Below are 26027 nucleotides of genomic sequence, written 5' to 3'. Positions count from 1 at the left end.
GCCCTTCTCATTAAAATGTATCCATTTAACATGATGTGAAGGATTAAAAGGGATCTTATGTTCTGGTTTTAGTATGATTTGGGAAGGCATCTTCTATGCACTTCTGAGACATCACTCTTCTCTTGCTGTCTAGGCTGTAGCACTTGAAGAGGAGCAGGGCAGTTCTAGAGCAGAGACTCCCAGCACAGTGACAGAGGTGGATATGGACCTGGATAGTTACCAAGTTGCTCTGGAAGAAGTTCTTACATGGTTACTGTCAGCTGAGGATGCATTTCGGGAACAGGAGGAAATATCTGGTGATGTTGAGGAAGTCAAAGAGCAATTTTCCACTCATGAAGTAAGCTTCTCATGAAAATTCATTGGGTTTTGGATGTGTGCTGTTTCTTCCATCTTTTTCTAAATTAAATGTACCTCTAACTGAATGTGGTGTGGGTTTTCTTGTTCAGGTGTGTTTTGGTGTTGTTTTTCATTGTGGGTTTCTTCTTTTTTTGGGGGGGGGAGGCTTGAGGATTTTGTTGTTTACAAATAATAGCTTCTTGAAAGTGTAGTAGAAGATTTATTTCCTAAAAAGGTTTTAAGGTAACTTACAGTGAAACATGCTTTAAAACTTCAGTGTATTTATCAGCTTTCAGTGGCTGGCTCACTGGTGTCTGTAATAGAGAGACAGTCTGATCCAGTCTGATTCATGCTTCTCTACTGCCAACTACTAAAAAGCCTGGTCAGCCTTATGTTAAATGAGGGCAGTGTTGAAAATGATAATCACATCAATTTAATTCAGTGGTCTCCCTGTCCATTTAGGATAGTTTATTTCAGAAATATACGCTGTTGCTTCCAAATTATTCTGGTTTCCAAATTATTTTGTTTTGATTTTGTTCCAAGTCTGAACAAATGTTCTAATGGTGCTAAAAGTTTGAAGTGTCATGTTAGATGCTTTAGTTTTATCCTGTGTCAGCTTACTGTGTACAGTTGAATTTAACATCTGAATGCTAATCAATATGAGGATTTTAATTTTTATGGTTTTTTTTTGTTGTTTTTTTTTTTTTTTTTGCCTTGTGCTACAGTTTTAAATCCATGATCCAAAGGAAGAGGTGTTCTGGGTTTATAGTAAATATGTGAATCTTTAATGTTGTTAACTCATAGGGATAGCTATGCTTTCCTATGATATATTTCAGGTCTTGTTTTATGTTCTGTTGGCCATATGTAAGTTTGTTTTATTTTCTTGGTGCATTTCTTCAAAGGCTCTCTTCTTACAAATGGCTTTTTCTCCAAGGTAGTCAGCTTTTTTGCTTCAATTATCTCTATTTTAGTGACTCCAGAACTTTTGTAGCTCATTGAGAATCTTCTGTCATAGAGAGGAAGAGGTCTGCCATGCTTATGTATTTGATGATGCCAGCTCATTCTGTAGCACTATTTCAAATGTGACAATTTATTAGGGCATTTAGAAATTCATAAACTCCCTTAGAAGCTCATACATCTTGGTGACATGTCTGGTCGTACCATTTCCAGGGTTTTATGATGGAACTTACTGCGCACCAGAGCAGCGTGGGCAATGTTTTGCAGGCTGGAAACCAACTGGTGGCCCAGGGAAATCTGTCACCCGAAGAGGAGTTTGAGATCCAGGAGCAAATGCTGCTGCTGAACTCCCGCTGGGAGGAGCTCAGGGTGGAGAGCATGGACAGGCAATCCCGGTGAGTCATGGCCGTAACCTTACCTAGAGCTGCAGGACCAACCTCTGGTTTGTGACATGAAATCCACATTTTTCATACTTCCCAAGGTGAAATAAAAGAAATTATTGTAACTGGGTTTTTATTCTTATATAAAAGTATTTTGTGACTGTTATGTAAATATGCCAGACTATATGTCTGGTATCTATATATAGTAGTTACGTAAACATGTTTTTAATATTGTTTCAGTAGTTTAAGTTCCTCAGTAAAGCATAGAGGAGACATGGATAGCTGTGTGTGTTTTACACAATCAAAAAGCACTTAGAAGAATTTTTACAGCCTGCGGTTTATGAAGCGATGAGCTGCATGTCAAGGAAGAAACTGCATTTTGTTGCAGCCCTCAGCACAGGCTCTTCTGTTGCAATGAGGAATCCCTGATATAAATGGCATAGTTCACTAGCTTTTTGTTGAGAAAGGATACTTAGCTGTGTTCCTTAGCTTAGTGGGGAGCATTTTATTGGATGATAGCTAACTGGTTTATGAATGGCCTTGTGCCTTTCCTATAGGAGCTAGAACTTGGTCTTTTCCCTTGGGAAAACTATTTCTGAAGTAACTCTGCCTACGCTTCCCCCTGCAGCCTGCATGACATGCTGATGGAACTCCAGAAGCAGCAGTTGCAGCAGTTGTCTGACTGGCTGACAGTGACAGAAGAACGCATTCAGAAGATGGAAACTCAGCTCTTAACAGAAGATTTGGAGTCACTTCAGAAACAGCTGGAAGAACATAAAGTAAACCTTTTTGCCTGTTAAGTAATACATACGGGAGAAGTATTTGAAAGATGTACAGTGGTGGGTTCCTTAGCTGATAAACTTGATTGCGTCAGTAGTGATATCTGGCTGTGAGGCTGCATTTGATGTTTGGAGAAGGATGATGATGGAGCAGAAAGTAATTGGAAGTTTCTGGAAGTGCTTTCTTAATACTTGAGCACAGATGACTATAGCAAAAACTGTTATCTTCCTACTTCTTGTAGGAAGCAAAATCCGTAAAGCAAACCATTGCTCTCACTTTGAGCAGGAAGCGAGGCCTCTCCAGGTAAATTGTTGGCGTGAGGGACAGTATAAGATATACTGTGAACAAACTTGCCTTTAATGACCAGCAAGCGTTGCTAAAGCATGCTGAAGACTTGCACATTAAAATAATACAGGAGTTAAAACTATCAGGAAGGACCTCCCAGGTCTGATTCCAGTCCCTGCTTTTGCAGGGATTGCATCCTCAGGTGATCCATAGACTGCTCTCTGATGTGGCACAAAGTTTTTGAAGTGGTTTGTCTCTTAATTGAGTTTCCAAATGGGTGTTCAGCCTTTCTAGCCTGCAGTGGTTTTTTTTGGTTGTTTTTTTGTTTGTTTTTTTTTTTAAGGAGAAAGATGGCCTTTTGAGGCTTGTCATGGTTGAAGCTTTGGTTTTTGTAATCACTGCTGAGGTTTGACCTTCTTCCCAGCGTGGGACATATCTCACAGGGCAATAACTGTGGAGTATTTTTAGTCTGTATAATTTCCTGTGCTACATTTGCATTCTTTCCTCTGTCTTCAAAGTCTGGGGAGTTTGAGGTGTGTTGTTCATGGAATAACTTAGGATATTCTGGGATGAAAAGTGATATTTACAGTACTGTAAAAGTATATTGATCTTGCAGAGATATTTCGGATGTTGGCTTTAACAATGGAATCTATTCTTCTAGAAGTTGTATGAATACTTAAATCTACAAGTGATTTAAAACTCATTAGAACTGCATGCTTTCTGCAGTTTTCAATTATTCTTTTTGAACATCATGATCGATTACAGCACTGTTGATACTTTGAGAATTAGATTGTCAACTATTAAAAGACAAATGTTCTTAGTGATTTTTCCTTGTTTGACATGCCCTATGGTATTTGCTTATTAAGAATAATAGAATAATTATTCTATATAATTATTACGGTTTTTTACATTAGAATAACGTTTCTTTTTATAGAAACACTTAAGCTCTCTTACCTATAATAATAGATGTATAGAAAGTCAATGCAGTTGTCATATGATTCTTCTAGTCAAGTATGGTGCATGCAGCTTAAAGCACTCCTTTGTGTTTTCCGGCATTTTAACAGGATTGTTTTGAGTGCGCTTCTAGCAGTCTTTTGCTTACATTTATTTAAACTGTGAAGTGATTCCCAGTGGTAAAATCTGCCTAACTGTTGAATCTCAAGTACTTTGCCACAGCAGTTGTTTTAGTCACTGTGGCCAAAACAGCAGACTGGCAAATGTAATCAAAGTTGGTAATCTCCAATTTGTTCTTCTAGAGCCTGCAGAGTGACCTAGAGACAGAACAGGTGAAGGTAAACTCCCTAACGCACATGGTTGTCATTGTCGATGAAAGCAGTGGGGAAAGTGCAACAGCTGTTCTGGAGGAACAATTGCAGGTGAAATGTTGGAGCTCTCTTTTTTAAAATCTACTAGCAGGCACTTAAAACTTTTGCATGTGACTGTATTCAAAGGTTTTCTATTCGAAGACTGTTTATTCTAGAAAAGTAATTTAATATTTTTTAAAGTGATCTTAACCTAAATAATTTTTAAATTTGCTTATGGTAGAACTCGCAGAAGCGCTGTGGTGACTTTCAGCTTAATTACTGATGAGTCACACTGTTTGTGTTCCCACTGACCTGGGTGGTTGTATAGTGGATCCTTTCAGCAGTTTCATAAAAATGGGAAAATGCACAGTACAACTCTTTAATTTTCAGGAGGAAGTTAAAATCTGTTGGGGAAATATATTTAAAGGCATGAGCACAATTTAGCTAGGGAGTGCCATTTGAAGTATTTTTCTGTTTTGGTCAGAAGTTAGACTGTAACCTGAAGTATAGGGAGTGTGAAACAGTATTTGTTGAAACAAAATTCATGCTACTTTGCTGGCTCCTTTTGAAGTCAATCATATAGCTCACTGACTTCAACAAGAGCAGAGAGAAGACCAAAGTTGAATGCCCTTGAAAGTTTTAATGTCCGGCTTTCTGCAATACAACGATGGTGATTACTGGCAAGGAGGTGGTTATAATGTAGAAAGAGGTTACTGTGAAGTAGAAATTATGCTTTTGAATATCTTGGGTTTGGGTTTTCTTGTGAGACTTATGAGTGTTTGAGTTTCTTCTTTTGTAGAGGCTTGGTGAACGGTGGACAGCTGTATGTCGTTGGACTGAAGAACGACGGGTCAAGTTGCAAGAAATTCAGCTTTTGTGGCAGGAGCTGCTGGAAGAGCAGGTTAGGAGCATTTTAGTTACCCAGAGCGACTCATTGATTTGTGGTGGGCAAAACCAACCAACCAAAAAAAAACAGAAGCCCCTTTAGTAGGCTTTAACAGCTCTCAGAACAAACCCTTGAAAAACTAGGTTTTTGTGTCAGTGTTTGGGCTCCCAGTGTTTCTTGAGGAGTAGAGTAGCTGTGCAGTGCAAGAGGAGTATTTTCTGAAGTTTAAGTTTGAAAGTTCAGAGCTCCTTATAAAATAATTTCCAAGGAAGCTTGCAAGATGGACAAGAAGTGGGATTATCCATGACAGCGAAAAGACAGTGAATCACTAAGTGTTTGGTGGTTTGGTAATTACAGAAATTTTCCTAATTAAGGTATATATGCTTCCAGTGTGGATACATGTACACAGTTGTGCAATCAATTAATAAATATATGCTGTTTTCCAATTCAGTAACATAAAACACTTGGTCAATATAGTGAAACATGGAGCTCATCTATTCTTGCTGAGTTTAGACAAACAGTTGAATTCTGAAGAAGACAGCATTGTGAGTTTTCTGCCTTGGTATCACACATTTTACATGTATATATTAAATATATACTGCTCAAACACTAACTGTTGGCATAAAAAAATACGGTAACGAAACTGCATGCATTAGGTTTGCATGCCTAGTATGAGAGCTTGTTTTGTGTCTCAGCTTAAAATATTTGATGGCTTCTCCTTTGAAGGTTTTACTTAAATAGTTTTATTTTCTTAAATGATGGGATTTATCACTGTAAGCTGTTTAAACTCTTCAGTATACACAGATCGTTTAGAAATTTGAAAGAAGTAGAACAATGCTGATACAGCTGTTGCTGTCAGTTGCAGCCTGGTTTCCTTGACAAGGTTGTTTTGTCTGCATTTTTGGGGTTGCGTGTTTCTGCCTGACCCCTTCCATATCTATTTGCAGTATATTGATAAGCTGAATTTGCAGCTGATGTGACCTTGTTTTTGATATGGATCTGAGATTCAGATTCTTGTTTTTATAATGCCAAGTAATTATTTATATGTATTTCTTTAAAATACTGTATTGGCATCTGTGTACATACATACAGAAAATTGTGTGCTAACATTTTCTGGCAACTGTTGGGCAAGATAAGTCTCTGAGTTGAGAAATAAGTATTCCTGAAAAATCTTTGCTCCATATGTCAAGATACAGACAGTTCCTCTCAGTTTGTGCTCTCAGTTTGTGCTCTCAGTTTTGATGACCCTATGTGAACACGCTTCCGTCCACTCTGAATATTACACTGCAGTAAAGAGTCTCATCTGCTGTTGGAGCTGCTTTGTGTTCATCTTTTTTTAATTTGGATGTAATTAATATAGAAGTGAAAAAAAATTAATCTGTGTCTAATGTAGAATCTCAGATAACAAGTAATGAGGAAATAGTTTATTTTAGGTGGCTTAGATCAGCCTATGTTTGCATTTGTTCTTCAGCTATGAACAGTGCATTTATTGCTAACAGGTATGAATTACAGTTCTTTGTCCTTGAGAATTATCAAATGAGCTACAAAAATTGCAATTTGAAGCTAATGTAAACCTTTAATACAAACACTTTAACACAAAAGTAGCTAAAACATTTAGGTACTATCATTTTCCATTTTGTCCAACCAGATGGAGAGATGAGCAGCAGTGACGCATAGGCCTTTTTGTGGCTGCCTAGAAAATTTTTGGAAACCACATTGCCAAGTCAACACAATTCTCACTGCTCGGGAAACAAATTCCTCAGTCAGTACCAGATATTTCTTAGCACTGGGATAATTATGTTTTAGTTTTCTAGGGAGAGTTATCTTTGACTGCTGATTTAGCAGAAATTAATTGAATACATTGAAGGGTTTTAAGCTCCTCTTATGCATAAATATGTTGGCTGGAATACCAGCGTGATTTTTGCGGGGAGTATGTGATGTTACAGTTTTGTTTCTCACAGCCTTAGGGCATTTCCACCACCATTATATTTGCTGTCTGTACATTTTGCATATTGGTTTACACTGGCAGTGTAAACTGCCTTAACCCTTTGGCCCAAAAGTTGCTGTAGTCAGTTCTGGGATGATGCCAAAAATGCACAGCTAGACTGAGAAGCCTAGTGGGTGTTGTAGTGTGTTGTTCAGAGAACAAATAGGTCTGCCTTCCTGTATCATTTTATTTTCTTAAAGGCAGAGGCATACTAGTGTGCCAGTGGCTGTGCAACTGAGTGGGATAGAGAGCTGAATGTTCTACTCTGTGGAGGTGGCTGTGAAGCAGCAGCAGTATGTTGCAACATAACATAAAATGCATAAAATCCCTCCTGATACCTGATGCCAGTTATTGCTGGAGTTCCCATAGTAGTGCTGTGTGACTGAAGAGAAGTGAGACCCAGGACGGCTTTCCGAGAAAAAAAGTGGAAAAACTTCAAGACCCCTGAGTTTGTGCCAGGCAGAGCAAACCACTCCAGCTAAAGGATAGTATTTGCTGAAGTTATTTTGCAATTGGATGTAGATACAGTAAGCTACAGTCATTCCATCAGTAAACAGTACAAATTTAGACTAATTAATATCTGAGTCTTTGACTGATGGCCCAGACTAAGAGCTCTGAGTTATCAGTGGTGTAGCTTCTGTGAGAAAATGTTTGTAATCACAGAGGAAGAAGGGTGAAGAACAGAGGAAATTGTATATACTATTTTGATATATTTAACTGTAATATAAGTCCTACATCAGCTTTATGTTGGATATGTGGTTACTATAAATAACTTTGTGTGCGTGTGTGTACTCTGATATATTGAGAAATGGTTTTGTTGAAATACTTTTGCTGGAAAGTATTATTTAGTACTCTGATCTGATATTTCCCCCCCTCTACTCCCTTTAGTGTACTATTTTTGTGAATGCCAAGTGAAATGTAAAGACTGCAGAACTGTGCTTTGCATGCAGAGATCTTAAAGAAGGAGTTATCAATAATGGTTTGACAAACTTGGTGTTTTCTTGTGCCATTTTTCTTATGATCTGCAGTGCTTACTGAAAGCTTGGTTAACTGAGAAAGAAGAGGCTTTGAGTAAGGTCCAGACAAGCAACTTTAAAGATCAAACAGACCTGAGTGTGAATGTTCGAAAACTAGCGGTGAGTATTGCTGTCCTGCTTTATCCTGTCAGATCTCATAGACTAAATGAATGGCAAATTACTAGTTTGACCCCAGCAGGAGCTGTGAATGCAAACACTTTGGAAGTCAGGCCAGTGTTCTCTCCTTGCCAGATTCTTTCACTTTAATTAAAAAAAAAATAATGTGTACAGCTTACTCCATGGTTATTCCATGTTGCTGTGCCAAAGTTTGGAACAGCTATCTGTGATTTTTGACAGGGTTTTTTTTGGGCTTTGTTTGTTTGTTGTTTGTGTTTGGTTTTGTTTTTGTTGTTTTTTTGGTTTTGTTTTGATTTTTTTTTTTAAATAGTGTTCCTTGTAACACAGGTAATAATTTGTGACTTAAGAGATGCTGCTGATTGCTACAGGAGCTGTTTCAGCAATGTGCTCTTTTTGAGAGTGTCTGTTACTGTTTTGTTACACAAGGGAACTGTTTTGAAACCTATGATGAATCTGACTAGGGTAGTGTATTCCCCTGCCCCCACCATGGAATTAAAAGCTAAGAGGCAGCATAATACTTGATGTCATCTTTTAATGTTTTCTTTTAATTTCAGATTTTGAAAGAGGATATGGGTATGAAACGGCAAACACTAGACCAGCTGAATGAACTAGGTCAGGATGTGGCCCAAATCCTTGGGAATGGCCAAGCATCGAGTAAAATTGACCAGGATCAAGAAGAACTAACTCAGAGGTGGGACAGTTTGGTTCAGAAGCTAGAGGATTACTCTAACCAGGTACCTAACAAGGCTTTATTACTTTTTCGTTTAGATACCTGTGTGTATGAAAATCTCATTGATACTGTCAGAAAAGTTATCCAGGCAAGTTCTTTGCACCAGGCTAGAGAAGTAGGTGTCTTCTCTTCCACATGGGGCTGACTTTATTTGCTGATAAAGCTCTCTGCGTTTTTTGGTCTTCGAAACCCCAAGTTGTTAACCTGACTAGTACTATTACTCCTTTCTCACACAGATTAAGCTTCATTTTTCTGATGAATAAAGCAGGCTTGCCATGTATTATCAATCAATACAAATGCCTTTAAACATTGTAAGAGTGCTGGGACTGGATTAAATCTGATACTAAAAGAAAGCAAAGACAAAACCCAAACCCCAGAATAGATAAATAAATGGGAGTCATACAAGCATTTATGCTCTGTGAGTATGATTTCTCATCTGTTGAAAATAGAGTAGTTGTTTGTTTGATGTGTAATGATGATAGCCAAGCTGGATTGTTAAATGTTTATTTTAGTATTTTGAGTGCTTGGTAATGTTTTTGTTTAGGCAGAACTCCCATTGGCTTCTGTGAGAATTTTAACAGTTTTATGACTCATATGTCCCCTTTTTTTTGATATTAAAATGTTAATATGGTGAAGACTGTGGAACTGATTCATGATCCACTTAGGGTAGAGTGAATGGCTGAGAAGAGATCCATTTCAGCCACATGGCTTTAATTTGTTCTTGTGTTTGAGTCAAAGCACTGGAGAGTGCCAAATCCTGTCTTCATCCTTTCACTCCCCCTAAATATCAAACACATACTTAGAATTTACAGGTTGATTGCCCTGGGACTTACTTTATAACCCATTAAAGAGGTTTTCTATTGACCTGAGTGACTTTTTAGGTTAAATCCACTGTGTATCAGCTCTTTCTGGGATTTAGGCTTGATTTCATGGGGTAAGAGTATAAAATACAGAATTGTATATATATAGTATAAAATATATGTATTATGTATGTATATGAGTTAAAAATTTAGACTAGATCTCAAAGGATCTCGGTTCTGTGAACCGAGCAATTATGAAAGAAAACAGATATAATGCTTATTTTGTTGATGTTAGTTCACTTGGACTAGCATGAAATTCTAGTGAGCTGAGAACTTTGATGCTTGGCTCCCATCCATAAAAGGTGTGAATAATGAACTTTTTCTCTGAAATGTGTCTATGATGAAGGTACCTCATGACAGCTAGGTGTGGTCATTTGTAGGAGTGAATGAATGGGCTTTTATGATTGAGGAATAAAAGGAACTAAGCAGTTTGTGTTTAAAAATGGCATTGAATTCTTTTGCTGAATTATTTTATATAGGTAACTCAAGCTGTAGGAAGCATAGGGATGTCACAAGTTTCACAGAAGACTGCAGTGGAAACACCATTGAAGGAACAGGTAGTGGTTAAACAGTCCAGACAGGAGTTGCCCCCACCACCACCCCCAAAGAAAAGGCAAATCCCAGGGGACAGCGAAGCAAAGAAAAAGTAAGTATATGTCACTGACATTTTCCCTTGCTCACTAGCTACCACATGGACTCACAACTTTTGTTCTTAGCTTTTTACACAAGTAAGGAATACTTAAGTTGCCATTGTGAGTTTGGGCTTGGGGAACAGGAAGGGAATGTTACATACAGTCTTGTTTTTAGAGCAGCAGAAAGCCTGCAGCTTACATTAATTTCAAAGGGAAATGGGTGTTCTGTTTCTCAAAAAATACAAGTCTTCCATCCTTTGTACTTCAGCTCCTTTGCTGAAAGACAGAATTAATTATATTTACTTTCTTTTGGAAAAATGTCTTCTCATCTTTAGTTAAAAAGTGTTGTGAAAGTGCCAAGTATTTTGATTGATCTATTATTTCTTTCGATTCTCCATAAAATATATGGAGAAATGGGAGAAACGGCACAAAAAAAAAAAAGGCTTAGAAACCTATTCCATCTCCTTCATATTTAGTACCAACATTAATATTACAGTGGTGTTTCCTTTCGCAAGTATACCTGGAGTGGCTGACTGACTTGCATGTATAGAATCAAAGAATGGTATGGGTTGGAAGGGACCTTAAAGATTATCTAGCTCCCTGGCACAGACAGGGTCACCTTCCACTAGACCAATTGGTGGGGGGTGGTGTGTGCACATGGGTGTCCCAGGGCAGTAAAGCAGTTCAGCAACACATCTATCCATTCTCCCTGTGTGTCTTGCGAGTTGTAGAAATTATTTTAGACTTGGAAAGCAAAAGTGATTTGATCTGTTATCACAGTTTTCCTACAGTTCATACTGCATTAAGGACGGGATCAGTTAAAATAGGCTAAATTTGCTGATACTTTTGCCTGATCCCAGTTGCTTATGCTAAAACCAGCAAATGTCCAGGAATTAGAATTTTACAGGTTTTCCCATGAAAGCTTGGAGTTACCCTCAGCTGCTTCTGCATTTGTTGGTGGGTTGTTACTCCGTGTTAGGGTTTACACTGATTAAGTAGTATGATTGTATTGTGGCCTGACGTGTGGTCTGTATAGAATATCTGACCTTCTCTAAAGTTATGTACAATACTGGTTAATTTGGGAGCTGGGGCTTTTCAGTTGTGGTTTTTTTTTTGTTTGCTTGTCTATTTTTATTTTTTGATGGTGGCAAGTTGTAGCTTAGTGGTTTTAGGTGTATGTTAATATAGACACAGTCACCGTAGCCCAAAATATTAAGCTATAAGCTAATCTTTTAGTCACCTAAGCATTCAAAAAGGTTTATCTACTGTCACTGCCATGAATGCATAAGATGCTAGCTTTTTCTTCAAACTAAAGCGTTGCAGACTTTTACAAGATCTTGAATGGTTGTCTTGTCCCTGAGGTTTAGTTTATTACTTTAAAAATGCTCAGTATTGAGAGATCTCTTTTGTGACTTATGAAAGAAACAGTAACAGTTTGCATGAAGATATGTATAAAAAAGTTAAGAAATAAATTGCGCCATGCATTCTCAATTTGTTCCTAAAGGTTAATACCATGGACTTAATTATTACTATGGCAGGTTTTGGAAAGTGTTTCTCTGTCCTACTGCCTGGAGTAGTAGCAATATGAGAAACGTAAATCTTGTGTGAAGCCATACTGTTTTGGAATTGAGTAACGTGCTGAACTTCCACACTGTCTGAAAAATCATAAGTCCTACTGAATAGGGAAAAATGACCAAAAAAAAAAATTGTCTGACCTTTTAAACCAGGTTTGATGCTGAAAGTGCTGAGCTCTTGAACTGGATTTCAAAATCAAAATCTGCCATTCAGGACACAGACATCAAAGAGTACAAGAAGATGAGAGAGACTTCAAACATGAAAGAAAAGCTGAAGGTAAAACGGGGAGATACTGTTCCAGTGAATAGTATATTTTGTCTCTAAGCTGGCTGTCAGCTGGAGGTGTGGGCTGATCCACATGCTTTGTGGGGATTAAGTCCGTTATTTAAATAGTTTCAGAACTGGGCATATACAGAAATCTGAGTAGCTGGACACAAATTTTTTGCTGGTGTTGAGTCCACAGGAAATTTAAAAACATCTTACAGAATTCTCCTTTGCAGTTCTAATAAATGTCTGTCTTCAGGATTAGTGTCTTCTTTTTCACTAAGCAGCAATGTTTTGGTTTCATGTGTCACAGTTGGAGATGGGCTTGATTGACACCATTTCTGTAATTTTGGCAGAGATGGGCCAGTAGGTTGCTCAGAGACCCCTTGAATCATGCTGTGACACTGTACACACTGTGCAGCTCCAAAGGGGTGCATTGTCATAATATTTGGTCATGTTGTTTGCCTGATTAAGTTTTGAGAACCTGAGAGTTACGACTCATGTATGATATTACTGACCTGCAAGACAGAAGATACAATTTTACAGTATTCCATGAGATCCATGAAACAGTTATTTCATCTTTTATTCCTTCTTTCTCAGGAATATATTCTTGCCTTTTTTTTTGTTCCATGAGCATGTTTTGCCAATGAGGGCTGAGCAGGCTTTGCTAAATAAAGCCTTAGTGGAGCTTTAGCTGGACCTGAACCTGTTCTTGAAATCAAAGACAATACTCAAAAATATCTATAAGGAGACTCCTTCTCAGTGGTGTAGTACAAAATGGTGCCAGTAGGAATGTTTGAAATGGCAGTGCTGGTGGAAATAAAAACCCAAACAACCCTTCCAATAGTCTGTTTATAGATTTTTCTGAATGTTTGTAGCCCTTTAAAATAGGCTCCAAAATGAGCACCAGGTTCCCATGAACAGCACTGCTTTTAAATGGTTGGGTTCTAAGTGGGTAGGACAATGTTTGTTCTTCCCAGCTATGCAAATAAATGTATGCTGCTTCTGAATTTGCCATAATAAGTCTAAAGCAGCATAACAACCTGGGACATTAGTTTTGAAAACATTTTAGTTTGGAGATACTTTTGTAATCACAGAGGATATTGAAGTTGTGGCCTTGTGGACAAGGAACTTGTGTTTCCACTGTGGGTGTATTATACCCATTGGCTCACACGGGAACATTCACCAATACTTATGATTTAAGGGAGGAACTTCTTCCTCTAAAAATCTTGGTAATCGCATAGAATTTCCCTCACCATTTCCTTATGAAGGAGAGTGAAGCACTATGAGTGGATTACTAGTGTGCTATATAGTTCTTGTTATTTGGTCTTGCAGAGAACAGGTGGTTGTTCCTTTCTCCTGGAAATCTCAGCAGAGGCAGCAGAAGTGAAGGGTCTATTTAAAAAGGTCTTTTTTCCACTGGTTCACATGAAATAATTGCAATTTTTAGTCACAAGTGACTTGTTTCAGCCGGTGTCCCAGTTCTGATTTCACACAGCAGGATTGTCCACCATTTTATTCCTGCTGGTGCTGTACTAGTTTCTTGCTTTCCTGGTGCTTGAGAGAGCTAACTCTTTTTACATTTGTTTTCTGAGCAAACAGAGCTAAGATGCATCTTAGAAGGTGTGTATCTGAGAAAACTGGAATGCGTTTTGGGTAGTAGTGGGAAAACATGTTACTGGGGTGGGTTGATATGTGTCAAAAAAAAACTACCATTTCGATACTCTTTCGGGGTTCACTTTGTAGGTGATTGAAAAAGAAAGAGTTGAAAAAAGCCAGAAGTTAGATGAACTGAGCCGAAACGGACATATTCTTTTGGATCAAATGGGAAGGGGTAAGCAACTTGAAGGTTTTTCTGTCTTGTGATTTTAATCAGATGGGTTTCTGGGAAATAATACTGAAATATGCTATCTCCAGTTAAGCATCGCAAAACATTCCTTCCTCTCCCTTCATTTTCTCTCCTTCAGAGACGCTGGTTATTGTTACTGTTGCTAGTTATTGATGTGTGTTTTGTTTTTACTTAGGCTTATAGAAAAACAATTTTCTTTGTTTAATGTGTGTGTGTTCATTGCAGTCTTTTAAGGGATATTTCTATTGAAATAGAAATAATTTCTTAAAATGGCAGTAACATGGTTTTTAGGGGGAGGAGCTGGTTTAATTGTAATTGTGTGGAGATTTTAGGTGTAAAATTTTAAAATATAACTGCCCTGAAGTGGAAATTTTGAACCTAAATTTAGCTTTAGTGTATATCTTTTTATTTGTAGCTTGCTTTATTTTTGTAACAACTGTCAGTATGTTTTGATGATAATAGTCACAATTTATGGCTCAAAGGCAAGAGAGAAGCCTTTGAGCCATAAGAAAATGGTTGATTGCCAATTAAAACACTTATCCCTGGAAACATATAATTAACATCAGTGAAAGTTGAATATTTAGATCTTGTCAAAATCTCGCTTCATAATGTGACAAAACTTCATCAGTGAAATGCGACTTTCTCCATAAAAGAGCTGTTCATATCATCCAGAGACAGTGTTTTAGATCTGCTATGTACTTGGCTTCTGGTGAAATTACTACGACTTGGTAGCATTCAGACAAGTGAGAAGTTGGTATCACTGCCCTGCATATTGACCAGCATGCCTTTTGGAAAACACTGATTTCCACTGGATTTCCCAATTGTCGTGTTTTTTTCCAGCCAGTCCTTTTGCCTGGATGCCCTGATCTGCTAAGCATCTCCAATCCTCCTCTCCTTGCCTAATGCAGCTGAAGCTTTTTACAGTGTGTGCTGTTGCCTTGAAGCTGGTGGCTAGAAGCCACTGAGTTAACGTGGAGATTGGGTTATAAAAATTAGTAGCTGTTCCTTGTCTTCAACCCTGGACAGAAGTCCTCCCTCCCCTGTCTCTCTTTTATAAACCTGTTCAGCTGTAATAGGTCATGTCTATGAAACCAGTATCTGTCGATCATAATGAGAAATACATAGTTCAAAAACCGCTTTGTATCAGTGAAAATATAACATACAGAAATTGCTTCCCAATTATCTACCATTGTAAAGGTTGGGATCTATAGAAAATAACCTGCAGCCCCTGGCTTTGTTCAGGCCAGCTAGTATGTTTTGTCCAGCTCAGAATGACAGCCCTTCTCTCCAAATCCAGGCCAAACTATGCCTGTGTGGAATAATGCACAGCGCTGGCAACCATGTCTGTCTTGGAGCGTGTACAAGGCCATGCCATAGTGGCAGTGGCCTATCGTTGCATGCATGCTCCTCATACGCAGCTGGTTGCAGCTGCTGTGCTTCTGTATTATAGTTGTGCCAAGTGTATGGCTAGTGTTAAGCACAGTGAGGATCTATGGAACAGAGCCTTCAAGCGCCCTTGTTCCAGCTTTTGCTGGCTGGCTGCCTTGACCAGAGCATTGGGCTCCACTTATGCTAAAGGAGTGCAGCAAAAATCCCTCCGTGTGACTCTCCAATCTAAATGACAGAACTCTTAAGTTCAAATGACCTAAATATGCCTTATATAAAGTAGGTAGTACCTTGAAAGAGAATCTGCATGAGAAACTTGCAATGGCAGGAATGTACATAGCAATGAAATTTCTTCATATGTAACAGAATTGTCAGTTACTTCTGACACTTGAGGAAATAAACGGAGGAGGAATGGCTGGGAGGTCTGTTTAATTCTGCCACTGCATCCTCAAGTAATGCATTGATTTGTCAAAAAGATGGTGTAACAAGTGCTCCATGTACTCGCTGTGAGTGAGAAATAACCTCTTGTTTTCTTGTGTTGCTTTTTTTGCTGTTCATATTAGTCATGTCTGCATTTCTTCCTCTGACTCCCAGGCTGACAGGATTTCCATCTACCTTTTCAATGAATTTATTGCTCCCTTCCATCTTACTGCTTCCCTTTTTCTTTGTGGAGTCTAGAATCATTTAAACAAAAAATTAATTCACCGGAAGCTTCCTTAAAGCTTATTTTACATAATTCTACATTATCAGCATTTAGACAAGAATCATGATGGTCATTGTTATAAATTCAAAAGTTATCAAAGGGAAAGAATGGAAGTGGAATAGTGTGCTCTATTTTACTATTAATGTGGAAATAGAAAGTGAAAACACAGTTAATAATAAATACAGTTTTATGGATAGTGTACTTGGAATCAAAGCATTTTGCATGTTAATATAAGTGTGCACCTGTATTTGAAGAGAGGAAAGGTTAAACGCCTGTTAATCAAAATGCGTTGCAGTTAATATAACAATAACTTGTATAATCTTTTTAGAAGGTCTTTCTACAGTGGATATAAAAACCGTGATGGAGAAAACATTGTCAGGCTGGAAAGCTGTGGTTCAACATTTGGAAGAAGTGGATAGAAAGATAAAGTACCAGGAAGATATAAATGCATACTTTAAGGAAATGAGTGATCTTGAAAAAACTGTAATTGAGAAGGATGGCTTGCTTAAAAGCTATGCTTCTCCAGCGTCCCAGCCCTCAGCAGTCCTGAAAGACTTATGTCAGGTAAGTCTGGCAAAACTTGTTTGTTTTGATTAGAAGCTGTTAGGAGCACAGAATGCCCCAGAGGACCTTAGCCTAGTCAGTAAGGTAACTAAAAAAATGAGACCTCTAGGGCACCAGATTTGAGTGGAAGATTTTGGACCCTGTGTCGCAGGAGTACTTTAATGTTCTTGCCCTAGTAGTGTGGAGGAGCTGTGCTGCAGTAGCTTACTAAAATCTTTGTGTTATCAAGGGAAGTGAGATATGATTTTGTTTTTAATCTTTCACAGCGAGACTTGACTCATCTTGCAAGCCTGGGTCCACGGTTGGAACACCTGAAAGCCACCTGCAAGACACTCACCTCTCAGCCCACGCCTCCAAAGTTCATTCAGGAGAGCTTGAATAGCTTTCTTGAACACTTCAAGTTGACTCGTCAGAAACTAGAGGAACGTCACCAGCAGCTGAAGAAAGGTAAAATGAATGTGTGTGTGTGTGTGTGTATACATACATATGTATATTTTGAGCTGATGGAAGCTCACTGAATTCTAATAGTTTTACTACTGATTCTGGGAGGCTTTGTGTTAGGCTGACAAAATCTTTTTGCTCCCTAGAAGGATATTTGTGTGACCTCCTCTGTGCATGCTACAAAAATGTACTGTTCCATGGTATTAGAAGTGATTATGCAAGGATGCAACATTCCTGAATCTACATTTAAGGAACTGGCAAAACATATTTAATGTGGATAATTTATTCTGAAAAGCTGTATATCTCTGGCACTTACAGAAATAAATAATAATGCTAGAAATAAAAAAATGGAAGATTAGAAAACCTTGTAAAATTGAAGTGCGCATGTGAAATTTATTCTTTTTCATAGATGCTTTGAGCACATTAGTCATACATAATTCCTTTTGGAAATTTCATCTTTGAAGTGATTTGGAATCTGGCTTGCTTTTCAGGCACTTTTTGCTTGGGTTTTTGTTGTGTTAAAAATTTCATTATGAGCATTCAAACCAGTCATGCTGGCTTCTAAAGGATTTTAAATGTAGTGCACAAAATATGTAGCTCTCTTAATATTTTATAGCTGAATAGCAAGACCACAGATCTATAAGGATATTTTTTCCTTAGTTCTCATTTTGTTTCTGAGGAATTGAAGGAAGTGTTTTGCTAACAGCCCCAAATGGAAGAGCATTAATACTTTATTCTGTGTTTAATAAAAATAGGCTCAATTACTATGTTGTTAGGCCATCTATATAATGTGTTGCATCAGGCCTGCATACTTTGATTATATCCATACAGAAAATTGTATGAATAAGGTATCTGTCTGCCATGCTGAAATTATAGGGTATGCTTTTATGCTTACTGTGAGGAATGATTATTTTATGACTGTCCTGAGTTCACATAATTTTGAATAATTTTATTGCTATTGTCTGTTCTGGTAATGATTGCATGATGTGACAAAATACTCATTTTTTCATGCCATACGTCACTTGAGGCATTACTAGCATGTTTGAACTAGTCATAAAAACACCTTGCATAGTGTTATATGTCAAATTTGTATTTGTGTGGGTTTTTTGAATGATCATTTCTCTGCAGATTGGGTATTGATAAAGAACAGAGGGAAATTTCATTTCAGGGTCTAAGCTGTTTATTTACAACACAGCTTGAATTAAAAGAGCTTCCAGAGCCACATAACTGGGAGAAACAATTGGTGGTGTCACTTGAGCATTTGTGAACCTGGCAGGCTTTGACTGACAGAAGTCTGTTCCTTTTCATGGCTCTTCTATGAGCCTCTGAAAATGCCCTCATGGAGTGCCCATCTCTACCAGCAGCTTTATGGGAATTGTGACATTTTTTTGGTAAATGGGATGCTTTTTAAACTATTTTCTTCCCCTTTGGGGTTTGCTGTAGGTTAGTGACAGTGCACCTATTTGCTTTCTTTTTTTCCCCTTTAATCATGGCTTTTTAAGAAGAGAAGGCTAGATAACTCTGATTCTCTTTAGAAATGCTGACTTATTCCTTAGTTATACATGGTATGACAGTCCTGACAGTAAGCTGTTGAAAAGCTACCTGGTGAGTCACAACAAAGCTTAGACTAATTTTTACTTGCGGCAGTAATGAAATTGCTTAGGAATCCAAGACAGGATAATGTGCATACCACAGTATGGGTCTTACAGCCCAAATCCTGTTTGCTAAAGTCTTCGTTCTGAAATGCCAGTGAGGTGCTGCCTCCTGCCTGGGATTCCACAGAGGGGTGGCTCAAGCAAATCTGAGATGAGAGTCAAAGATTGCAAGTAGAATATATGCCATTCAAAGTTGAATTCTCTTTTCAGTCTTCCCAAATAGTGTATTTGTTCTGGCAACAGGCTGCAAGCTGCTATTTTAATGGTTTTGTGCACATGTGTATATATAAAAAAGCCCAAATAAACACAACCCCAATCCCTACTGCCACAGTAATACATATTTTATGTGTTTATATATGTATATATAAATACTAGCTTTTACGCTTACTGTATGTAGTGTATATTTTTAACTTCATAAGTAATATATGGCTATTACATAAGCTATACTTTATATTCAATAGATATAGTAGATATCTGTATGTGATTGCATATAAATGGTAGATAAGTCTAAAACTTCTTTAAAATGAGAAATACTAAATTGTGGGTATTTAGGCATGCAAAAGTCTGAATACTGTTGATTCCACCTACTCCAAGAGATTTAGGTGCTCAGGTGTTAGATAAAACCTAAAGATGGGATTGAGTTTTTATCTTTTTTTTGGGGGGGGTGTGGGGGGGTGTGGGGGCTGTCATTGGATGTTTATTATTCTATTGTTTCTATTACATACATTTAATATTCTTTAAAGTAGAAACATTGCCACAGCAGAAGAGTTTTAGTCCGTGGAAGGTCTCATCAGGATTCAGTCAATGCTTCACATGATTCCTTTTCTCTAAATTATTCTGATAACTTTGATTATGTCCACATCTCTTGTAATTTGGGTCTCATGTCTATTTCCCAACCTTGTATTTTGTTCTGTTACTCTTTTTAATGACACCAGAGACAGAAAGTCAGCCGAGCCAGGACTACGTGGACTCTCTGCAGCGGCTGAAGGACACACTGAGAGAGCTGGAGTGCCAGCAGCAGTCCATCACCAGTGGGCTGAGCGAACCCAGTAAGGTTGAGAAGGCCCTGCAGAAGGCAAAGGTAACTCTTACCTTTGCCCTGAAGTGAGGAAGTTGCTTATTTTAGCTACTGTCATCCTCCTTTCTCCTGCCTTGTTTTCCGTGCTGCAATAACTAAAATGTTACTTAGGGGGAGGTTCATTAGCGAATGCTGTGTGGAAGTGGGATCTCTGGGGGTTGCTTGCTGAAAGCTGGCGTACAACGGGCTGCTGGGGGACATGTCCAGATTCTCCAAGCCTGCAGACATCACAGCTTCCCTTGCTGCCTGTGTCAGGAGATGAAACCAAGAGAAATGGGTTGACTCAGCTGGGGGAAGAGGAGACTGAGGGATCTTCTCTGGAGTGTTGCATCACCATGGACCACCTTGGTAGTCTTCCCAGTCTCTCTCAAGCGTGCTTAAGTCTCCCTTGTGCTGAGCTGCCCCAAAATGGATGTCAGGACACTAGGCGAATCCTCTTAGGAGCTTGGTTGGATCAGGGTGGTGACCCGATCCAAGGTTTGCTCCTTTGACACTGAGTGTGGTTGTGAGGAAAGCTGGGAGCTGGCTGCCCTCTTCCTTGGGAGCTGCCTTTCAGCTCTCTCTGCTTGAGCTGCATCGCAGCCACCTGGTTAACAAATCATCTGTTTCATCCTCCTTGGCTGTTATGGAAGAGTAATTGTATTTCTCTGATCTCTAGCTTGCCTTTCAAAGGGAAACAGTACTTTTAAGCCATAAGGGTAATTGATGCACAAATACTGTCCAGCAGGGAAAGTATTTTGTTTCTGGATATAAGCCTATAAAGTAGGGGGAAAACATATGGGTAACAGTTGCTTTGTAAAATATCATTTACAAAGTGATAGGATAAAGTGAAGGCTAGAGTGCGGGAAGAGAATCCTATGGCAGTAGTATTTTTGGTTTTTTTCCTTTAAAAAACAAAAAACGAGACAAATATTTTTGCATGTCAAATCATGCTTAATTCAGAGACACGTGTTTTTCTCTATGTGGCATAAGGCAGTTGCAGGTGACTCTGAAGCAGCTCTTGAACTCCAGTTGCTGGGTAATAAGCAGCCGTGCCTGTCTTCATATGCTTCTCCATTCAGTAGAGTGATCAAATACGTATTTTTAAAAGCCCAGTAAACAGTGGAGTTAATACTTTGGGTTTTTTGAAGCAGCAGATTTAAAAAAAAACAAAACACAAAACCAAAACAAACCCCCCCCCCCCCACATTTCTGAATTCTTTTTCTCTTTTAACATTGCTTCTGTATTGTTTAAAGTTGGCAGAGATTTTTCTGGTCCATATGCTGGTTGAATTGCAATGGTGTTTAGTCTTTGGAGGCTTGTTGTTTCCTGCTTCTGCACAAATCCCCTCTCCTCTGTTTCTTCAGAGACTAATTGACCTGAAAGTACATGCTATGCCAGTGTGGAAGCTTTAAAGAGTGTGATGGGAAATGGGAACAAACCATGAAGGATGACCTGTTTGTGGACCTAGGATTGCCCAGCTTCTTCTGCACTGTAGCAGGCACTGCTTGGTCATAAACTTGGTCATAAACCCAAGCCAGGGATTGACTCTGTGGCCCAGTGCACAGAAAACACTTGCTTTGTGGCTATACGTCCCTCTTCTCAGTCTCGTTGATACCTCATTATCTTTTTAGAGGAAATGATACATCTTCTCCTGTTTATTTCCTGTAAATACAAAAGAAAATTGAAAATATAAACCTATCAAAAGATGACTCTTCCTCAGTATAATACAGTAAAATATATGTGCATGTCCTACATGTGCACATTAAATATATGTACCAGCAAAGTTAAATTAATGAAATTAGTAACGGTTTCATGTGTTCATTCAAAGTATCTCTCTTTAAATTTAAAGCAGGACTTAAATGACCAGTTTAACGAAGTGGCAGCATATTTCATGTCTTGGCTTATACCTTCAGCTGTTATTTTTTCCTTAATATTAAGAAATTAGGTATTTCTACTCAAGTGACTCTTCATACCAGCAATACCCTAGTGAATATATTCCGATTGTATTCTCCCTGTATTCCAGTTGGAAGAGTAACTTTCAAAACTCATGTATCCGGAGCTTTTAATGCAACTAGATGTTACAATAATTTTACTTTACAAAATTCAAAGGACACACTAAACCTGCTTGTGTGAGCGTTAATGTTTGTTTTCTTTTGTTATAAATATATATATATATATCTGTGGAGGGAATAAAAAAAAATCCAACCCAAACCAACCTGATCACCTGAGGTCCTGTTGTGTCTACACTGCAGTTTCTTTAATTGACCGAAGTGTAGTGTAGCCATTGCTTTGCTAACTTGAGTGCTATTACCCCACAGCCCAGGAAAGGTGCCTGGGTGTGTTTAGCTATTTGTTCAGGCTTTAGAGACCATTCTGTAATCTCTGCTACTGCACCATTAGAGCAGCTGAAGGTTTTGCTGCTTAAAAACTTTTTTGGACATCTCTGCTGCAATAACTGCAGTAACTGGAATATCACTTTTCACTGAATCTGTTCTCTGCACAGCAAAGCCTTTGATATACTTGCACTTGTCTGTGTGCACCTCTTGTATGACTAATACTGGAATCAGACATACTGTTTTTTTATTTTTTGTTATAGGTGTTTTGTGAGACACTGGAAGCTCAGAAGCCCAGGATAGATAAACTTGCTGAAGAAACAAAGGCTTTGGAGAAACATGCTTCTTTGGAGATAAAAAAGGTCTACACACAGGAGTTAAAGTATGTGCAGGGACACTGGGACAAGTTAAAGCTCAAGATTTCCAAAGATGTTAAACTGCTGGAGGAAATTACATCCAAGTTGAGAATATTTGAGGTAAAATGAAAGGATTTACTTCTTTTTTTAGATAATTCAGTTGTTTTATAGCTTTTTGTGTTCCTGCAGGAGTCCCTATGATACTGATTGAGAAGAGAGATGTTGGTGGGCCACTATAGTGGCAGAGGCCAAAAGCCTGTAGAGTGTATTTGTAGCAGGGTAGCAGAAGACTTTTAACATGCCTAAGGTACTAGTTTATGTTCTAATAGAATTACTTTTCACTTAAAACTAGGATTACTTGTCTTTCAATATCAGAAGCAAAGGTTACACTGAAGTCAAGGATAAGTCAGCTGTGCTGTTGAAAGTTTGATCCTACCAGTAGCTGTGTGCTCTCTAATGTGGTTGGTGTCAGACGCCCAGTGCCTTTGACATCTAAATTTGAAATTCTGTACCTGCTACAAAAAACCTGCTCCTTCAAGTGGGATTTCTGTCAACAGTAATAAAAAAATAGTACAGCCTGTTCAAGAAGGAACTAAAGAAAATGCTTATATAGTATAGTGAGCTTTCCAGTTCCAGCAGGTGGCCTCTGAAGTGTCATGAAGGAAGGTTAAAGAATTAAGATTAATCAACAGTCTTACATGTTTTTAGATACATATATACACACACGTGAAATCCTGTGTAACAAAAAATCCCAGTGTTTTAAAAATGAAGGGATTAAAAGCAAGGGTATTTAGATGTTTAATGCATTGATAAAGAGGGGAGAGAAAAGTTCTTAAGTAACTTAACTGGCATTGACTCAGTACTTCCTGGTTAGATGGTTTCTTTGTTTCCTATTTTCATCATCTTCTTGTATTTTAAGCTTCAAAAAGCAAGAAGGTGCTTTTAGAGATTCTCCATCTCTTGGGGTGAAGACATGAATGCATTAGCTTACAGAAATCTGTATTTTTCACATGAATTAAGCATCCTAATGTGTGGAATTATTTACATTCTTTTCCATTTAACAGAGTATGTATCACACAATGTGTAAAAAAAAAAAAACCAAAAAAAACCCCAAAACAACAAAAACAAAACCCCAAAAAGGCAATTTGCTGCATGCACCTGGTTTAGAACATTGGTGCCATGCAGACATACTACCACTTTTTCCCAAAGGTTTATGTCAGTCTTGCTCTTCCTTCTGAAGCAAAAAGCTGTTTCTATCGGATATTGGATTCAAACTTCAAACTAAGTGTTGTTTTTTTTGTTTGTTTTTAATTTATCTTAAGCCAGACAGGATTTTTAATGATTAGGCAAGAATAGATAAATGTCTTTAAGCTGAAATTTACATTAGGAAGGCCAGGTAATTGACATGCCTGATTTTGTAGTGAAAACTGGACAAGCCATTGCTGATGATAGTTCAGAAGCAGTAAAGGCCTTGTCTTGTCTTTTAAATACAAAACAAAACCCAACCAACCATAACAAGCACCCCCTGCAATCAAACAAAACCCAAAGCAAAACAAACAAGCCCTTCCCTGCCCCCTCTTCCCCCCCCCAACTAACCAAACCTTACATCTGGAAGAAGTCATCCTAAGGTAACAGATTGTAAGGTAATTTGTTTACTAACATAAACAAATGATGGTGAAAAGCAGGGTGCGCACCCAAGTTTTACTTTGGGGAAAAAAGGCTGGGAGGAAAAACTTGCTCCTGCTCAAGAAATGTTTTTCATTAATTATTTGTTTCAGGACTTGAGCTGCTCCTAGCAGTGTCTGTGTGAGATGTGTGTATGAATAGTGTAGGTATGGTAGTCCAGTCTAGGCTGGTGAACTTGTAAATGGAAGCTGCAAGCCAAGCTATGAAGAGGGGGAAGAATTTTATGTAGGTTTTAAGAAGAAAAAGTGTGTGTTTCTTTAGTTAGGCTGTATTATGTGAAGCATAATATGTGAAGCTGTCCACGCTCCTCCTTAAAAAAACATGTTCAGTAATATGTGTACTTGTGTACCTGCATTTGAAACAGTCTCTGCTTTTAGTCTGGTTTCTTCAAACTTATCCTTCCATAGCTACTTGCAGCAGCCTGTGGGATGATGTGGAACTTTGGAGGAGCTGATGCTGCTGTTCAGCAGGAGCTGATGCTGCTGTTCAGCAGGAGCTGACTGCCCAAAGTGAGCTTGCTTGTATAGGACCCTAGAAGAAGTTAGCTTCTAAGGCTTAGTTAAACCCCTGGTGATGAGTTTCCGGCAACCACTTCCTCATTAATTTTCTTCCTGACTTGACCTAAATATAGAATAATCCACTGTGTCTCATTCTCTTCCCTTCCCTCTCTTTCTGGTTGCACTTAGTTATTTAGCATGACAGAATAAATATTCTGCATGTAAGCCTGCCTCAGAGTCCTTTGTGCAACAACTTTTGATCAATCTTGTTGTTCCAATGATTACAGCTTTTCAGTTGGCTTGATCGTCTGTAGCTCTATTGAGGAAGACCTAGTTATATCATTGGTTTCAGCAGCACTTTTTTCTCCCTTTATTTCTTGTAAGTGCAGAACTCTTTCTGCACTTGAATCAAGTTCAGTTGAGTGGTCTGTACATGCACCTACTTTCCTAAATCACATCTTTAACTGAGTGAAGAATGGCTTCTGAAAACAGGAGTTCTCTGTCATGTTTAGCTTGAGAGTGGTGTATGCAGTGTGCAGTATTAGCATGGTAGGTTTTTATTTAGTAATCAATTATACAGTTTTTCCAGCCAAAGGTGAAGTGCCCTGTTCTCTACAGCTGTCCAAAGCGATGTTGTATATGAAGCACTCACTGAGGAGAGATGGGGATTTTTATGCCCGTGTGAAAAGCTGTTGGAGAGCAGAGCATTGAAGCCTCATTCTATTGTATAGATCTGAGGATGGAATGTTGTCCTGAGATGTTAAAAACTTTCCTATTACCTTAAAAAACAAGTAGAGAAGCTGAAAAAGAAATTAAAGCAGAAGAAACAATAGAAGTAATTGTTAAATAATTGGAAATGGAAGAAATATGTAGTGGTGCTATCTGTAGAAATACGGGGGTATTTTCTTATGAACTGAATTTTTAAGTGCACAGTTCCTGTATTTTCTAAATGTTTCATAAAGCTGTCAGTGATGGGCAGTCATGTATTTATGTTCCCTGATTTTTCCTTTTGAAGGAGTGGTGCTAATCTATGCAGAGATTTTTTGCAGTCTAGCACTGTATGACTAAAAAGGAGAATGTAGAACAAGTTGAATAAAAGTGTTGTGGACAGTCCTGGGCAGATCAGGATGGAACTTGCACTGCAAGAAACACTGATGCAGGAGACTGTGTATATGGTCCTGGTGCAGACACTGAATAGGTCAGTATTGGAGATGTAATACCATAGACACAAGATTAGTTTGGAGAATGTCTGGGCAGTATCTCCTTGATTATGAGAGGAGGTGAATCATTTGGGTATTAAAGGGTGGAAAAAAATTAAAAGTACGGGAGAAAAGGGAAAAAAAAAAAGGAATAATTGGATGGCAACC

The 26027-nt window shown here is 38.3% G+C and overlaps 1 protein-coding gene across 4 annotated transcripts in view; it reads left to right on the top strand.

Moving 5' to 3' along the window:
* Positions 1 to 26027, top strand: part of UTRN (utrophin) — a 372113-nt gene that overhangs the window by 81526 nt on the left and 264560 nt on the right. For all 4 annotated transcript variants that reach the window (XM_057406865.1, XM_057406866.1, XM_057406864.1 and 1 more), the window contains exons 9-22: positions 134 to 337; positions 1507 to 1688; positions 2302 to 2452; positions 3995 to 4114; positions 4842 to 4943; positions 7944 to 8051; positions 8624 to 8803; positions 10139 to 10305; positions 12019 to 12142; positions 13877 to 13964; positions 16397 to 16632; positions 16899 to 17079; positions 19664 to 19809; positions 22385 to 22597. In XM_057406865.1, coding sequence (XP_057262848.1) covers positions 134 to 337; positions 1507 to 1688; positions 2302 to 2452; positions 3995 to 4114; positions 4842 to 4943; positions 7944 to 8051; positions 8624 to 8803; positions 10139 to 10305; positions 12019 to 12142; positions 13877 to 13964; positions 16397 to 16632; positions 16899 to 17079; positions 19664 to 19809; positions 22385 to 22597 — 2202 coding nt within the window. The remainder of the gene's footprint in view (positions 1 to 133; positions 338 to 1506; positions 1689 to 2301; positions 2453 to 3994; positions 4115 to 4841; positions 4944 to 7943; positions 8052 to 8623; positions 8804 to 10138; positions 10306 to 12018; positions 12143 to 13876; positions 13965 to 16396; positions 16633 to 16898; positions 17080 to 19663; positions 19810 to 22384; positions 22598 to 26027) is intronic.

The sequence above is a fragment of the Pezoporus wallicus genome, unplaced genomic scaffold (genome assembly GCF_028554395.1).
Source record: "Pezoporus wallicus isolate ANWC-B61680 ecotype Strahan unplaced genomic scaffold, APGP_CSIRO_Pwel_v1 scaffold_6362, whole genome shotgun sequence".
Lineage (NCBI taxonomy): Eukaryota > Metazoa > Chordata > Aves > Psittaciformes > Psittacidae > Pezoporus > Pezoporus wallicus.
Note: the sequence above shows the minus strand (reverse complement) of the source record. Positions and strands in the feature narration are given on the sequence as shown.